Source organism: Zea mays, chromosome 8, assembly GCF_902167145.1.
Source record: "Zea mays cultivar B73 chromosome 8, Zm-B73-REFERENCE-NAM-5.0, whole genome shotgun sequence".
NCBI classification, from domain to species: domain Eukaryota; kingdom Viridiplantae; phylum Streptophyta; class Magnoliopsida; order Poales; family Poaceae; genus Zea; species Zea mays.
In genome coordinates, this window is record NC_050103.1 from 150,800,517 (window position 1) to 150,817,560 (window position 17,044).

The 17,044-nt window shown below is 44.7% G+C and overlaps 1 protein-coding gene across 2 annotated transcripts; it reads right to left on the reverse strand.

Moving 5' to 3' along the window:
• Positions 1-8,691: 8,691 nt before the first annotated feature.
• LOC100192736 (Zinc finger CCCH domain-containing protein 14) lies at positions 8,692-10,673 on the reverse strand. 2 transcript variants are annotated; one of them, XM_020541873.1, is made up of 3 exons: positions 10,507-10,607; positions 9,525-10,297; positions 8,692-9,420 (listed from the first exon to the last, which is right to left on the reverse strand). In XM_020541873.1, the coding sequence occupies exons 2-3, from the start codon at positions 10,275-10,277 to the stop codon at positions 9,088-9,090; spliced, it is 1,086 nt and encodes a 361-aa protein (XP_020397462.1). In that variant the 5' UTR covers positions 10,278-10,297; positions 10,507-10,607; the 3' UTR covers positions 8,692-9,087. The 2 variants fall into 2 exon arrangements, with proteins under 2 accessions (XP_020397462.1, NP_001131407.1); NM_001137935.1 differs by lacking the exon at positions 10,507-10,607 and adding an exon at positions 10,614-10,673 and having other exon boundaries at positions 8,950-9,420.
• Between the last annotated feature and the right edge of the window lie 6,371 nt (positions 10,674-17,044).

Consider the following 17,044-nt stretch of genomic DNA (forward strand, 5'->3'; position numbering starts at 1 on the left):
TATCTTGCCTAAACCTTTAACCTTGCCTTGATTCTCGTCACCGAATATGATTGAATCTTGGGAATCTTTGTTCTTGACGTAGGAGGTGAACATCTTCTTCTCCCCCGTCATGTGGTTTGTGCATCCGCTGTCGATAATCCAGTTTGATCCCCCGGATGCATAAACCTGCAAGGCAAATTAGGCTTGGGTCTTAGGTACCCAACTCTTGTTGGGTCCTACAAGGTTAGTTATAATAGCCTTAGGGACCCAAATGCAAGTCTTATCTCCCTTGCATTTTGCCCCTAATTTCCTAGCAATCACTTTCTTATCCTTTCTACAAATTGCAAAGGAAGCATTGCAAGCATGGTAAATTGTAGAGTGTTCATTACTTACATTCCTAGGTACATGAACAACATTTCTTCTAGGCATATGATGAATAACATTTTTCCTAGCCAAATTTCTACCATGCATAATAGAAGAACTTGAAGCAATCATGGTATGAGAATCAAAAGCATTATAATTTCTATCATAATGAACATTCCTAGAATATCTCCTATTATGATACATGAAAGCATGGTTCTTTTTAGCACTATTAGTCATTGGAGCCTTCCCTTTCTCATTAGCGGGAATGGGAGCCTTATGACTTGTTAAGTTCTTGGCTTCCCTCTTAAATCCAAGCCCATCCTTAATTGAGGGATGTCTACCAATAGTATAGGCATCCCTTGCAAATTTTAATTTATCAAATTCATTTTTGCTAGTCTTAAGTTGAGCATTAAGACTAGCCACTTCATCATTTAATTTAGAAATGGAAACTAGGTGTTCACTACAAGCATCAACATTAAAATCTTTACACCTATTGCAAATCACAACATGCTCTACACAAGAGGTTGATTTATTAGCTATTTCTAACTTAGCACTCAAGTCATCATTGATACTTTTTAAGCTAGAGATAGATTCATGGAATGTAGACAATTCACATGAAAGCATTTCATTTCTTTTAACTTCTAGAGCAAGAGAATTTTGCGCACCAACAAATTTATCATGCTCTTCATATAAAAGGTCCTCTTGCTTTTCTAACAATCTATTCTTCTCATTCAAAGCATCAATTAATTCATTGATTTTATCAATTTTGGTTCTATCTAAACCTTTGAATAGACTAGCATAGTCTACTTCATCATCACTAGATTCATCATCACTTGAAGAAGCGTAAGTAACAGTATTACGAGTGCTTACCTTCTTTTCCCTTGCCATGAGGCAGGTGTGATGCTCGTTGGGGAAGAGGGATGGTTTGTTGAAGGCGGTGGCGGCGAGTCCTTCGTCGTTAGAGTCAGACGAAGAACAATCCAAATCCCACTATTTGCCAAGGTGTGCCTCGCCTTTAGCCTTCTTGTAAGTCTTCTTCTTTTCCCTCTTCTTTTCTTGGTCCTGGTCACTATCATTATCGGGACAGTTAGCAATAAAGTGACCAACCTTACCGCACTTGAAGCAGGAGCGCTTTCCCTTCATCTTGTTCTTTTTGGGATGCTCCTTGCGACCCTTTAGCGCCGTCTTGAAGCGCTTGATGATGAGGGCCATTTCTTCCTCGTTGAGCCCTGCCGCCTCAACTTGCGCCACCTTGCTAGGTAGAGCCTCCCTGCTATTTGTTGCTTTGAGAGCAACGGTTTGAGGCTCGTGGATTGGACCATTCAACGCCTCATCGACGTATCTTGCCTCCTTGATCATCATTCGCCCAGTCACAAATTTCCCAAGTATTTCTTCGGCGTCATCTTGGTATACCTAGGATTCTCACGAATAGAGTTAACACGATGAGGATCAAGGATGGTGAAGGACCTTAGCATAAGTCGGACAACGTCGTGGTCCATCCATCGCGTGCTTCCATAGCTCCTTATTTTGTTGACGAGGGTCTTGAGCCTGTTGTACGTTTGGGTTGGCTCCTCCCCCCTGATCATCGCGAACCTTCCTAGTTCACCTTCCACTAACTCCATCTTGGTGAGCATGGTGACGTCGTTTCCCTCATGCGAGATCCTAAGGGTGTCCCAAATTTGCTTGGCGTTATCCAAGCCGCTCACCTTATGGTATTCATCCCTGCATAATGACGCTAAAAGAACAGTAGTAGCTTGTGCATTTTTGTGAATTTGTTCATTGATGAACATGGGACTATCCGTACTATCAAATTGCATTCCATTTTCTACTATCTCCCATATACTTGGATGGAGAGAGAACAAGTGGCTACGCATTTTGTGACTCCAAAATCCGTAGTCCTCTCCATCAAAGTGAGGAGGTTTACCAAGGGGAATGGAAAGCAAATGAGCATTGGAACTTTGCGGAATACGAGAGTAATCAAAGGAAAAGTTCAAATTAATCGGTTTCTTTTTCTTGTAGTCATAGTCATCGTTGTCCTTTTGGGAAGAAGATGACTCGTCGCTGTCGTCGTAGTAGACGATCTTCTTGATACGCCTCTTCTTCTTCCCGTCCTTCTTCTTATGACTTGAGCCCGAGTCAGTGGGCTTGTCGTCTTTTGGCTCATTGATGAAGGACTCCTCCTTGTCGTTGATCACAATCCCCTTTCCCTTAGGATCCATCCCTTCGGGCGATTAGTCCCTTTCTTGAAGAGAACGGCTCTGATACCAATTGAGAGCACCTAGAGGGGGGGTGAATAGGTGATCCTGTAAAAACTTGAAACTTAAAGCCACAAAACTTGATTAGGAGTTAGCACAATGAAATCAAGTGGCTAAGGAGAGCTCTTGTGAAGCACAATAGACACAGTGAGAACAAGCACAAGAGACACGAGGATTTATCCCGTGGTTCGGTCAACTACAACACTTGCCTACTCCACGTTGTGGCGTCCCAATGGACAAGAGTTGCACTCAACTCCTCTCAAGTGATCCAATGATCAACAATACCACAGTGTTCTTCTTTTCTTTACTCTTTCCCGTTTGCGAGGAATCTCCACAACTTGGAGTCTCTCGCCCTTACAATGAGGATCAAAGTGAAAGCACAAGAGTAAGGGGGTGAAGCAACACACACAAATCCACAGCAAATACGCACACACACGGCCAAGACTCGAGCTCAAATGAATATCACAAGGTTCTCTCTAGAACGGAGCTCAAATCACTAAGAATGTCAAACAAGTGCGCAAAGACGGAGTGTGAATGATCAAGAATGCTCAAAGTATGCTTGGTGTGCTCCTCCATGCGCCTAGGGGTCCCTTTTATAGCCCCAAGGCAGCTAGGAGCCGTTGAGAGCAATCCAGGAAGGCAATTCTTGCCTTCTGTCGACTGGCGCACCGGACAGTCCGGTGCACCACCAGACACTGTCCGGTGCAGATTTCTTTCCTATTCTGGCGCAGCCGATCGTTGGAGACTTGAAGCCGTTGGCGCACCGGACACTGTCCGGTGCACACCGGACAGTCCGGTGCTCCCATCCGACCGTTGGCTCGGCCACGCGTCACGCGCGGATTGCGCGGCCGACCGTTGGCACGCCCGACCGTTGGCTCAACGGACAGTCCGGTGCCTCACCAGACAGTCCGGTGAATTATAGTCGTACGCTGTTGACTTGGTTCCCGAGAGCGGCGACTTCGCCGCAGCCGACTCACCGGACACTGTCCGGTGCACCACCGCACAGTCCGGTGATTTATAGCCGTACGCCGCCGTCGAGACCCGAGAGCAGCCAGTTGACCAGATGCCAGCCTGGCGCACCGGACACTGTCCGGTGCACCACCGGACAGTCCAGTGCACCCAGACTGAGCAGAGTCTTGGCTGCTCGAGCCAAGTCTTTTCCAATTGAATTTTCTCTGATTCTAGCACTTAGACAAATATGTTAGTACACTAAAACCAATGTACTAAGTCTAGAATCATACCTTTGTGTTGACTTTGCACTTCTTCCACCATTTGGCATAGTTTCACACTTAAACCATTTGTGTTGGTACATGATCACCAAAATACTTAGAAATGGCCCAAGGGCACATTTCCCTTTCAATATGACTATCCACAAGATTATCATGAGAGCAAGACAACATATCATATTTTTCATTAAGAGCTAGATTCTCAAGATTTAGCAAATCTACTTGACTCTTAAGCATAGAATTTTCAATTTTAAGTTGAGCAACACAAGATAAAGCATCCTCATTATTTCTTTGTTCAATTAAAATCAAATCATATTGTTGGACCAAATCATCATGACAACACTTTAGCTTCTCATGTTCTTTGGTCATATTCTCCATGTTGTTGTTTGTCTTGATGAGTGTCTCCTCCAGCCTGAGGAGCATCTCGCCTTGTTCTTTGTTTCTTCCCAACAATTTAATCAAGATCATATTGTATTCTTTATTGAGATTGGTGTAGAATTGGCGAATTTCCTCTTCTCCCACATTATCGATATCATATCCCCTGTTATCATTATTAATGGAAGCAATATGGGAAAATGTACCTTGTGGTGATCTAGATTCATCCTCGCTATCATCATGTCCCTCCTCATCATCGCTTTCATTTCCACTATCATCGTTAGCAACAAGACATTTGTAACTAGTGGGAGACGAACTATCGGTGAGGTGGATTCATCGCTTGGTGTCCATCGTTCTTGTTCTTTTCCCTTGGACAAGTTAGTGCCACAAGCAATAGAGGGAGCAGAAGCAGTGCATATGGACTTAAAAAATTTCAACTTAATTCTAGTCCATAGATCATGAGCATCAAAAAATAAATCACTATCACAACTCATGATGGCAAAAAAAGCACATTTAGAAAGAGAGTCAACTAAGATGTTGCAAGCATGGTGATTGAGAGATAAACATCTTAGTTCAACCTTAGAAGGATTTTTACTAATATCGGAGGGAAAATACTTCTACTAAAAATTTGTCTCAAATCAGGATTAATATACATGAAAGCATTATAAATAGAGACAGACCAAGATTTATAATTAGAACCATCGCCTAAAAGAAGTTCTAGAGTTACCTCTTGTGACGACATCGTCATCTCCGGACGGCTATGCCCACACTAGAGAGGCCTAGCTTTGATACCAATTGAAAATTCCCTTTGTCTGGGAACATGATCTAGATATCGCCTAGAGGGGGGTGAATATGCAAATAAAAACTAACACTTAAAAACTAGAAATTCTTACTCTACTCGAAGACTGGATCATAATGGAACCAAAGACCCTTCAAGTAGGTCGCAGCGGAATTGAAGTTCCTGCCTTAAAATATCCCGCACTTCAAAGATAGCTTGTACCACAGATAAGTATTGAAGTGCAAGTATAAAAAGCAATTAAGACAGAGAGACAACACACAACACATAGTAGAGCACACAGACACGGGGATTTATCTCGAGGTTTGTCCAAGCCTGAAATGCTTACCTAGTCCTTGTTGGAGTTAGCCACGCCTTGGCTTGGAGTGTATTTCAACTCCTTCCATCATTTGCTCAGATCTATCAGTGCGACAGAGAGAGCCTTCCACTATGTTGATTCGGTTAAAACGATGTTGTGGCTACTTACAATCTTCTCGACAACACTCCGGCAGAGTAACAATGCGCTCAAGATTTTGCTCTAGCTCTCAGCAGCACTTATTCTCTCTCTAAAGGCTTATAACTTCGCCTGTACACAAACTAGAGAGATACACAAGAGAGGGAGAGAAATAATTAATCATAATGATGTATGAACTTGTTGGCCGCACTTGCACACTTGTTGTAGGCGCCTAGGGGTCCCTTTTATAGTTCTAAGGGGCCTAGGAGCCATTGGAGCTTCATTTCAAGCTCCCAGCCTTCCCTGTCTGTGGGTGCACTGGACTGTCCGGTGCGCCACCGGACAGTGCACAGTAACGGATCTGATTGGCAGTTTCCTTCTCTAAAAGGGCAAGCCGTTGGTGCACCGGACATGTTACTATTCACTGTTCTGTGCACCAGATAGGGTACTATTCATTGTCCTGTTTGCACCGTACATGACTATTCACTGTCCTATGCACCGAACATGTACTATTCACTATCCTGTGCACCAGTCAGGTTACTATTTACTAGCCTGTGCACTGGACAGGTTACTGTTCACTGTCCTGTGCACCGGAAAGGTTACTATTTACTGTCCTGTGCACCAGCCAACAACACACTAAGTGCTTTTTCTTCCATTCTTTCTCCATTTGACTTCAACTTTTGGGAGGATTTTCTTGAGACTTAGATAGACACATTTAGAGTATAATCCAATTGACTTAGTCCTAGAAACTTACCTCTTTCCCATTCTTCTCCCAGCTTTTTTGTTTCTCCTCAAACAGCACAGAATGACACTTTCTCTCCAGAAAGAGTTAGACAGCAAACCAAAGCACCAAACCTGTAGTAAAAGATGTATGCAACATTGTTGAACACTCAAACCTTACATACTAAACATTTTTCATCGTTTTACCCATTTTGGCATGTTTGAGGTCGATGTTGGACTCTAAACCAACTAGTCAACTTGACTTGATCTAGATTGACATGTATGAGCTCCAACACCCTGCAAAGGTCACATAGAACATATCCAAACATAGGAACAACCCAAACTAAAGGTCAAAGTGAACTTAACTCTTTTGGGTTGCTTCTAGGTTCTGGCTTTGACATTATTCCTTCTAGTGACCTTGTTCAGTTCTTGAGCTTCATCTTGAGCCTTGTGACTTAAACCACATAACCATAGTATTACCTCATTGGTTATAAGTCACGTTCTTAAGTCGTGATCCTTGATGCACCTTATCTTTTCTCAACTCGATCAACCTTGACTTTGCAAGTCTTCTTCTTCACCCCCTGGCTTTGGGTTCCTCGGCCTCTTTGACCTTCTCCCGTGCACTTGGTACCTCGAAGCTCTTCTTGCCTCCATCCTTGTCTTGATCAGTTGTCTCCGAGTTATGCACATCGAGTCTCACTTGAGCAATGTCCACCTTACTTGTGACGTCCATTATCCATAGACATTCCAGTTTTTGGACCATCACACTTGTTTACTTGTGTTGAACCCTGTAAGCAGCTTTGCATTAAGCACCTGTTCAACACTTAGCACACATATTAATCCTTTAATTAGGTTGTCATCCAAACCACCAAAAACTAATAGAGAGCTTTCAGTTCACCAAAAGTTGCAAGGGCTACTATGATGACCTCGCCATATGGTAAACAAACCTAGTGGTATGGTCAATCAAGTATACGACTACCTGGTCCAACGAAGACTTCAAAGACCATGACAAGGACTTTGCCCAAATAGTGAGGATAGATAGAGTCTTGGCAGGCGAACTCTGCTATCCGCATCAACGTCGAGAGCTTGGGGCCTGACCGAAGACCACGGCAATACCACCAAGGACGTCGTTGATCCAAGGGTGACCTAGAATGTGCTAAGAATTTTGGCCCCATTATTTGAATGATGCACCCAACCTCTGATGAAGGCTTCAAAAACCTACCCCACTTGATGCCAATGAATAGCATCAAGGCCATAATAGAAGCATAGCCCCCTTAGCTATAGGGAGGCCCGACTAGTCATAGATGGGCACACATTAATAGGGTTGGATATCGAGGCGGCTCGACTTGTCCATGTTCGAGCTGGCTCGTTAAGCTAACGAGCTACAGGATCAGCTCGACTCGGTTTGTTTACGAGCTCGAGCTGGCTCGTTTAGCTCGCGAGCCATAATAGAAAAACAATATATATAATCAATTTCTAATTATAGTTTCATTTTGCTAAAATGTGATAGCTTGTTTAGCTCGCGAGCTGGCTCGTTAACAAACCGAGCTGGCTATTGTGGTCATTTTTACTCTCTCTACGCATGGGGCCCATCACATTTACCTCTTAGTCTTCACTAGTTCCAACCTAAAGGTGATTCTTTAGTTCCCTCTTGTGATCCTCATCGTTGTCGCTCTAGTTTGTCGGCCTAATCTCTACCTACACCAACCTTCTAGCTCCTCTTGCGTTTGCCCCTTTTCTCTCCTGCAACCCTACCTTCATTAGGGCATCTTCTTGTTGTAGATCTAGTCCCTTTATGGTTTCCACCTTGTCTGGTATGTGCCACACCCACCACTTGTTCGACAAAATGCCTTAAAAGAGACTTCGCTCTAAATCATAACCTTTTCTTTTTCAAACACTACAAATTGCCTTCAGTAACCTTCTAGCATGCATTAGCTATTCTTTGGTAGTAATAGAGACCATCCTATAGGTAGCTTGTCCCTCGCTCCATTTCTCATATGATTTCTTGCTTCCTTATAGATGACTTGTCTCTAAATAAAGTACAATGCTTATTTATTTTTCGCTCTACTCTATTACACGATATGCCTGTTAATGGAAATATTTGTGAGCAATAGGTCAGTGAACTCAAGGCTAGCCCTGAGTAAGGACTAAGACCAAGCCTCACAACAAGGTTTAGTGAACAACTACCAATGATAGGGAGAGTTTGTATTAGTTTTCTTGATATTCTTTATATGGATCACACTAAAAATGTTGGTGGTGGCCTCTGTGATGATGACTATGACAAATAATTATAACAAGAAATTTTAAATAGCCTAAGGTCCCTTTTGAATCCTTTGAATTGAATTCCATCCTAATAATCGTAATTTAGACGCAGATCAAATATGCCATAGATTCTATTCTTCTAAAATGAACGGATCCAAACGGCTTCTAATTTATACTCCCTCCGTTTCTTTTTAGTTATCACTGGATAGTTCAATTTTGCATTATCCAGCGACAACTAAAATGAAACGGAGAGAGTATTTGAACATCTTGATCCTTTCAACATCAAATAAACGTTCGATCAGCTACTACCCAACCCCCACCAACCCAACAAAAAAAATAGATTACATATCCTTAAAAAATTACATAAACAGAAGACACATTTTAAGCACCTGATAACCCACAGCTGATTGACGGTGAGCAATCTTGTCCTTGTGTATGAATATTCACATAGCACGAAAACTAATCCTACCATCAGGTTTAGTTTATGAATTACAGTATGACCTTTTGTGTGTTACTCGATCGTATGCAAGTATCTTATTTACATTGCTGTTCGTATTTTTATACATTTTTCGTGTGATTTACATACTGCACTTGCTGACTTTAGACGAAACAAAAACCAACGGTTCCAGCGCGGCGAAAGGCTGGCCTTGGCTGCGCTCTGCCGCGTGCCTGCCATTGCTAAGGGCAGGCTAGGTGGAGGCGTTCGGCGGGGGTGAGCGTGTGGCGGAAGTGGCAGCGGTGGCCGTAGGGGCAGACCTCGCCGGCGAGCACCATGCGGCAGACCTGGGTCTTGTAGCGTGGGTGGCGGATGACGGGGCGGAGCTCGGCGACGCCGTGAGCGAACTGGCACTGGTCGCCGTAGGGGCACGCCCCGGTCTCCTCCCACTTGTTGCACAGCTCCGTCTTCAACATGCCCTGGTTGAACACCTCCAGCTCCACGCCGCCCGCCGCGTGTTGCTCCTTGGGTAATTCCTCGTCTTTTTTTTCACCGCCATTGCCCTTGTACACGCGCTGCGGTTCCGTGCAACGCATCAAGGTGCATATGCAACAATGTCAGACGCCAGGCCAATTAACAAGTGGGATGTGAGGATCGGCGAAGCGTGAACTGGGCTCACCGAGCTTGGTTTGGTCGGGTTGGACGCGCGATGCTTGCGGTTGCTTGCGGCCGGCGTGGTGGCGGGGGGCTGTACCTGTTTGGGCTGGTTCATCTTGAGGAGGAAGTCAATGGAGCGGACGGAAATGCTCTTGGGCGGCAGCACGGCGGGCTTCTCGGTAGCGCAATCCTTGGCGGCCGGGACGGCCTTGGGCTCCCCGAAGCGGAGCCGGCGGGCCTCCTCGGCGGCGGCGGCGGCGGCGGCGACCTGCTTTCCAATGCCGCTGAGGAGCGCGAGGCGGCGCGTGAGGTCGGCGTTGGCGTTGCGGAGCTCGGCGTTCTCGCGGCGGAGCGCCGCCGCGTCGTCCGCGGCGTCGGCGAGGCGGGCGAGGCAGAGCTCGTAGCGGTCGGCCACCTCCTGGTACTGCAGCGCGAGGCGGGCGAGCCGGAGCGTGTGGCCCGTGGCGGCGTCGGCGTCGGCGTCGGTGCCGGCGCCGTCGCAGCCGTCGTCGGCGAGGGAGGCGGAGGAGGTCGGCGAGAGCGAGACGGAGGACGTGGCGAGCGGCGACGGCGAGGAGGAGAAGCCGAAGCTGGGGCTGAACGTCGGCGACGAGCAGCGGAACAGCGCGTCATCGGCGCCGCCGAGGTTGAGGTTGAGGTTGAGGTAGCGCGGCGAGGCGAGGCGCTGGTCCCCGAAGGCGAACGGCTTGAGCTCCAAGGCCGAGCGAAAGCGAAGGCGGCCGGCATTGGCCGGAGATACGAGAGCTTCCTGCATGGTCGAGGCTTCCAAGGCAGCTGCGGATTGAAGAAACACATCGGTAATGTCACAAGAAAATCATTTTTTTCTTTATATCAACGGTTGCCCGAAATTACGACCGAAAACGACGACGACGAGATTAGAAAGACCACAGGCTAAAAAATCAGCAAGCTGCCAAATGCACGATCCGAGAGTTTTTGACTGACTCCCTCTGTACTAGCGTCTAACCACCACTGACCACGCGTACCAAAGTGTCGAGAAGCGTCCGCCTATTGCAACAGGGGCAACAGAAAGGGTGCAATGCAACCGGTGTCCCGTTAGCAACGACGAAACCATTAAATCGAGGAGTCGTACCTCGTGGAGGAAGGCAGGAAGCAGAGGGTATGTTGGAGAGGACGATCGACTGACTGTGTGGAGGGAGTGGGTGGCGGGAACGAACGCGTGGCTTCGTGCCTATATAGATGGGGCGCGGGAGGAGCATGGCAGGAGCAAGTGAGACCGTGGGGCCCACGCGTCTGCGAGACCGAGACCGAGAACGAGAACGAGACGGCAGGGGAAGTGAGCCGCCCGGTCCGACCGTACCGGAGCACGGTCGGGCGGGGTCGGGATGGTGTCGGTAGTGGCGGGTTCAGGATTAAGAGGGTGTGTATTCGAAATTTTTTAGGGCTAGTTTGGAAACCCTAATATTTTAAGGGATTTTTATTTTTCTAAGGACACCATTTTCCTAAGGAAAATATGGACACCATTTTTTCAAGAGATTTCTATTTTTCTAAGTGAAAATAAACTAATTTTTCTTAGGGAAATAAAAATCTTTTAGAAAAATGGAGTTTCTAAACATGATTTTTTGGAAGATTAAAACATGTCTATCGACATATATAGTTAATTATATATATAACCTATTATTAAGCACAAACACTATGGTTATAACTGATTTAATAACTAGTCTACTAAACTTAAATTTCATACAACTATTTCAAAAGTTTTAAATCTAAATGCATCTGTTGATTGTTGCTCAGTTGCTGCCTGGCTGCTTGTCCTATTTGGCATTTTCCAATCGCTAATGCCCCATCTGTAGCCCAGTACTGCAAGCAGCAAAGCAGGGGAGGCCAGGTCGGGTGGCCACTAGCTGGTTAGGCTTGGATATTGGCACGATGGGACCTTGCCCCTAGTTGTCTATCCTGGCACGCGGTGACGCCCTGACTAAACATACGACGCAACAACGAGGCCAGATGTAACGCAATGATAGTTAGTCAGTCAAGTGTGGGCACCTAGCTGCGCCGTGGAGCCACGATGTCTCAATGGAGGTGCTGATGTCTCCATGGCACGTGGGGCTGTAAGATGTAACCACGACTTGGTGGCTGGCGCATCTGGTGGCTCTGCCATGGTGTGACTACAATAAGGTTTGGGGATTTTTTTTGTCGTGAGGTACTGAAGTGGGCTTTGTCGCTCCGTTGGGCTTCATGGTCCACGACAAACTATTGGATTAGTTAGATATGAGAGGTATGAAGGAGATATTTTAGTCCAAATTAACAGAATTCGTTTATTTATTTGATTTATTTTTTATTTTATATGCATATACACTATATACATGTATATATATTGGAGTTCTTTTAAAAAAATAATAGATATTCATTTAAATACCTTTGAATTCAATAGGGCCCGCCCGAGGCGTCGGGTTGGCTCTTTCTCCCCACTGTTCCGAACCAGTCGGTGGTTGGCAAGATGGCTATGCTTCTGGTTTAGGTTTGGAACTTTTGGACCTCTGCGAGCTTTTTTGCTTGTTTTATTTAGGGTCTAAACTGTACAATTTAGCTTAATCAGTAAAATCAGCTGCTTTACACTAGTTTTTGTTCTGAAAGTAAGTCTTATTGATTGATAAAACCAAATATTTTTTTTATAAAAGTTTCTTAAGGGATATAATGTAGAGAAAGCTAATATATATTGGCTTCATCTAGTTTCGTCTGAGAAATCGTGCTTACAAGAAAAGCTAAAAAAACGGTATGCATTTGAGTTGCTACGTTAGTTTCTTCGAGCACACTTCATCGAGCGAGCCGATGCGCGCGGACAAGTGGGCCTGTGCCTTGGGGAGGTGCATTTCCCACTTCCTACTCCCACAGTCCCCGAAGCGATGTCTACACAGCTCCAGCTGCGGCACCGAAATGTAGGAACTAGGAAGTGACCATTAACTATTTCCAACAGCTACTTTTACTTATATTCAAAGTCTACTATTTAAAGATTGAAGTATACAGTACAGAACAATTTAAAACAGTATTTATTTTTTTTATAAACTATGAATAGACTACTATAGACGACCACATATTACATTTGGAGGGAGCACGACGACACAGGAGCGCATCTCTATCGATCGGGGACACAGGAGCGTTGCACGATTAGATTAAGCACGGTTTAGACCAACTGTGTGATGCTCTATGGATATGAATGTAACGTGTATATGTGATTGTGAATTGTGATTTGCCATAATTTTAAGTACAATAAATTTATTTGTAATAACATACATGTTCAAGTTTTAAAAATATATATAATCTTAAAGATCTTCTATATTTTTTGAGCTCTTTCAAAATAAAATAGTGCTTGACCAGCACAAACGCTATTTGGTGTTAGTGTCGTACCGGGACGATTAAACACTATAGTGTAGTGTCTGGACCGATGTCTAGTCATTAGTAATACTCCTTATAAGTTGTCCTTTTAGATAAGTTCTGAGTCGATGCATGTGACATCCTCGCGCGCCTCTGATGAGTAGTGAGTGACAGTGAAGGCTCATCTCTCCTTTCGCAACGCCGCAAGGCAGCGGCTAGCTAGCTCGATCGGTCGAGCTTGCTTTGCTTACACGGGCCAGTCCCGATCGGCGCTAACCACTACACTACCGCGCGCATATCGATCGATCCTCCCATGCAATCATGTTGCTTCCTGCTTACAGCTTTAACTAACTCCGCGCCGAGTTCGCCGCGCGGCGGCATGTCCGAATCGTTCCTTTCCTCGGCTGTATCTGTAAGGGGCCGGCAGGCCGGAGGCAGCCGCGAGCGACAGACAGACGGAGACCAAAAGCTGTCTTGTGTGCGTCGCGTGCATGCATGGTGATGGTGTGCGCGAGATCCTTCCCCCTGCCCGGCGTGACGGCCGAACGAATCGATTGACTTTATTTTTTTAGGTGAGGGCGATTACCATCATATGCTGGTCTGGATATGTGCGCGCGCGCGGTCACCGGTTGCCATCCGGTTTGTTATATGCTCTGTGTTTGGTTATGCCGACGGGTCGTGCGAATGAAGGCATGCACACACTGACGCGATGAGCAGCTGCCTGGACGTACGGGCTGATGTGCCGCTTGGACCAGAAATGGATGTTTATATGTTATCTTTGGATGGTTGCCGTGGCTATCCTACTATTGTATTGTTATGTCCATCGGGCCTGCGGACACATGCATGGGATGAAGGATCGGTCCACTTGGTGAAGCAACGCTACTACACTAGACGACACTTGAGGTTGAACATCTCATACTTAGGCCCTGTTTGTTTTAACTTATAGATTATATAATCTAGATTATAATTTAGATTATATAATCTGGATTATTTGCTCTGGATTAAATAAGCTAGGTGCTGCTGTTTGTTAGCTCAGATTATTTGACTCGGCTTATTATTCATATGCATACAAATACAATAATACCCTTGATTGTTTTAATTGTCTGGTGGGTGAGAACGCTTATGGATAGGTGGATGGCAATTGGAAGTAATTTTAATCAACTTGCCATGGGTAGTGGGTCTTTCATAAAAAATAAGCTGAAATAAGCACCCTTTGATGAGCTTATAGGATTATCATAATCTCAAGTGCTAGATTATATAATCTTATCAGATAAGTTGCTTGTTTGTTTCCTCACTAGCTTATTTACATTGGATTATATAATCTATATAGATTATAATCTCAAACAAACAGGGCCATAGTCACTATCAGAATTCGGCTCTTTACCGAGTGCTTGGCTATTTACCAAGTGTTTTTTGTCCGGCACTTGGCAAAATCGCACTCTCGGTAACGACCATCTTTACCGAGAGTAGCACACTCAACATAGCCAGACACTAGTACACACAGCCTCTATAGTGGCGGTTCTAGAGACGTTTTCACTGGCGCTTTTCAGTGCCGCCAGTGCTACGGGCCAGTGGAAATCGTCATTTCCACTGGCGGTTATTCTAGAACCGCCAGTGGAAATGCTATTTTCACTGGCGGTTTTATAAAGAAAACCGCCAGTGAAAATAGCATTTCCACTGGCGGTTTGTTTTATTTAGCCACCAGTGGAAAGTTTTCCCGCCTTTTTTTTAAATTTATATATATTTACACACACAAAACATATATATATATATTGATATTAAAAGCAACATGGAATTAAATTCTATCATACATTTATATACATCAAAGTCTTGTTTACAACCATGTATGCATCACACATTATATACATCAAAGTTTTCACTTAAGCTCTAATAACTATCTCGGCTAAGAGATAGTCTACTAATTTCTGTTAGTATTCTAAACTCTGGCAAAGCTAATGTTCCGGAAGCATCGTGATATTTCCCTTCTGCGGGAATGACCTCTTTCAATATGAATGTGCACAGGTCCTCAACTATGCCATACAATGCACCTTCAGTCAAGTTCTCTGGGCTTCCTTGTTGAAATTGCTGTAAAGGAAGTTTATAAACATCATCTATTTATACTCAATAATAACACATTTGCATCTTTAATGACATAAATACATACGTGACTATTACTAATAATACCTTGCCAGGGTTCGTGATGTATCGTCCGTTCATTCTCATGAACTCGCACACGTAGAACCCACATAGGACCGATCCGGGTGGTTGCTTGTGGCACTACATAACGGGAGATTGGTTATTTAGTTGCAAGATTGTCCTATGTACGTACATGTATGATATGTATTCATAAATTCACATACTTACCGGCCAGTTATAATGGATGTCTAGTGGCACGCCTTTTTTGGACGTGTCGTACTTTCCACCTTGAAACTTATAAAACCTAAATGCCCTGTGATCTCAAATAGAATCACCATGTTATTCTACAATTCTCATCGATATAAGTATGCATGCATAGAAAAGGCTTACAGCTCTAAGATGCTGAGGAATTTTGAATAGGCCGAAGGCTCGGTGTGCAAGGAGTCGAGCACCAGCACCTTTCCAACCTTAGGATAAATGAAGAAGCATATCCAGTGGTCCCTGTACGAATCAAACTTGTGATACATGTGTATTGAAATTATTAATTTTATTTATGCAAAATCACACTTACTTAAAGTTGTACGGGGCCACTATGGATTCCCTGTCTTGAAATTGAAGCATTGCGTGTCCTATGTAGGTGGCGTATCTTGCTTCAAAATCCTTCTTCAGATCCTGGATACGCACCTCAATTTCTTCGTCTGTTAGCCCCTGTAATGCTTCGTTGCCTTTTCCGATTCTAAAAGTGTGGTTATCGTCGCATATCTTTATTGGGTTGAGATACCCAACCCTTTTACTGGCACTAGCATTGGGATTGGTACCATAAAGGATCTCCTGCTGATCATGTTGCATTCTGCAACGCACACGTGCATGTCAGATATTGAAAATTTATACAACTCACTAATAATAACACATATATATGGAGTATGAGTGACACTTACAATGCAAATATGGTTACAAGTTGCACGTCGAGTCTCTGAAGGTTCATCATTAACCACATGTCCTCGAATGTAACAACGGCTTTTTGATTTGAACCAATAAAAGCATGGGCTGGTATATTAACACTGATGGTGTCGATGCCAACTGAAGATGCCCGCATGTACCAATCATGCAACCTTTTAATATTAGCCGGGACCTTCTTTAGTTTCTCAAAAGTGAGTAGTGGTCTGCCCGGCACATATTTTTTAGGCACGTTTTTATAATCTGCCTTAGTTGGCTTCTTTATCTTTGCGGCCATTGCCTCAGCCTTTTTTGCGGACTCCTCGAGATCGGCCAAATCAACATTGTCTGACGTGAGGCTCCGTCCAATCCCTTTCAAAAAACGAACAGTGCCAGCAGTGGATTTACTCTTCTTTTTCTTATACGGGGACACTACTTTTGGTATAGAAACTTTAGATGGTCGTGGAGATGGCTGTGGAGAAGGTGGATCCCTGAAGGGCAATGTATGTGGCGGAGACGGTGGGCCACCATGAGGATGATGAGAAGGAGGGTCAGAAAGAGGATGAGGAGCAGCATGTGAAGTTTGAGGAGGTGATGATGGATGTGCAATAGGAACAGCAATTTGAGAAGGCGGAGACGGTTGGGCCTGCGACGAATTCGACCAATCAAGCAATTCGACATCCCTTCGAGGCCAAAGGATAAAATTCTTGATAGCTTGTCCAAGTGTCTCGATACCTTCGGGCCCAGGGATGTCTAGCATGTCGTCCTCGTATCCTTGGATGACTGTCGTCACTTCTACCCTGCAATATTCTTCTGGAATGTCGTTTCCATGGAACTTGCGTCCTGGGATCGCAAGGCCTGTGGCTACTTTCCTTGTACGCTGATTGTTAATACCATATCTTATAACTAGTGTGCATGCCACAGGCCTTGTGATGTCATCAACTGGATAGCGGACCTTATTTCCCATTGACGCGATAGAGCTTGGGATGGTCGTACCCTCGGTGGCAGCCGGCGTTTGAGCTGCTGGAATTATTTGCATCTGTGGAGTGGTCATTTGTTGAACAGACATCGCACTCGCCATCGCCAATTGCTGCATCAATTCTGGAGGAGGATTCG

Coding starts and splice junctions, on each gene's coding strand:
- LOC100192736 (XM_020541873.1), bottom strand. CDS start 10,277: ATGCAGGAAGCTCTCGTATCTCCGGCCAATGCCGGCCGCCTTCGCTTT. Junction 9,421..9,524: donor ACCCGACCAAACCAAGCTCG/GTGAGCCCAGTT, acceptor ACGGAACCGCAG/CGCGTGTACAAGGGCAATGG.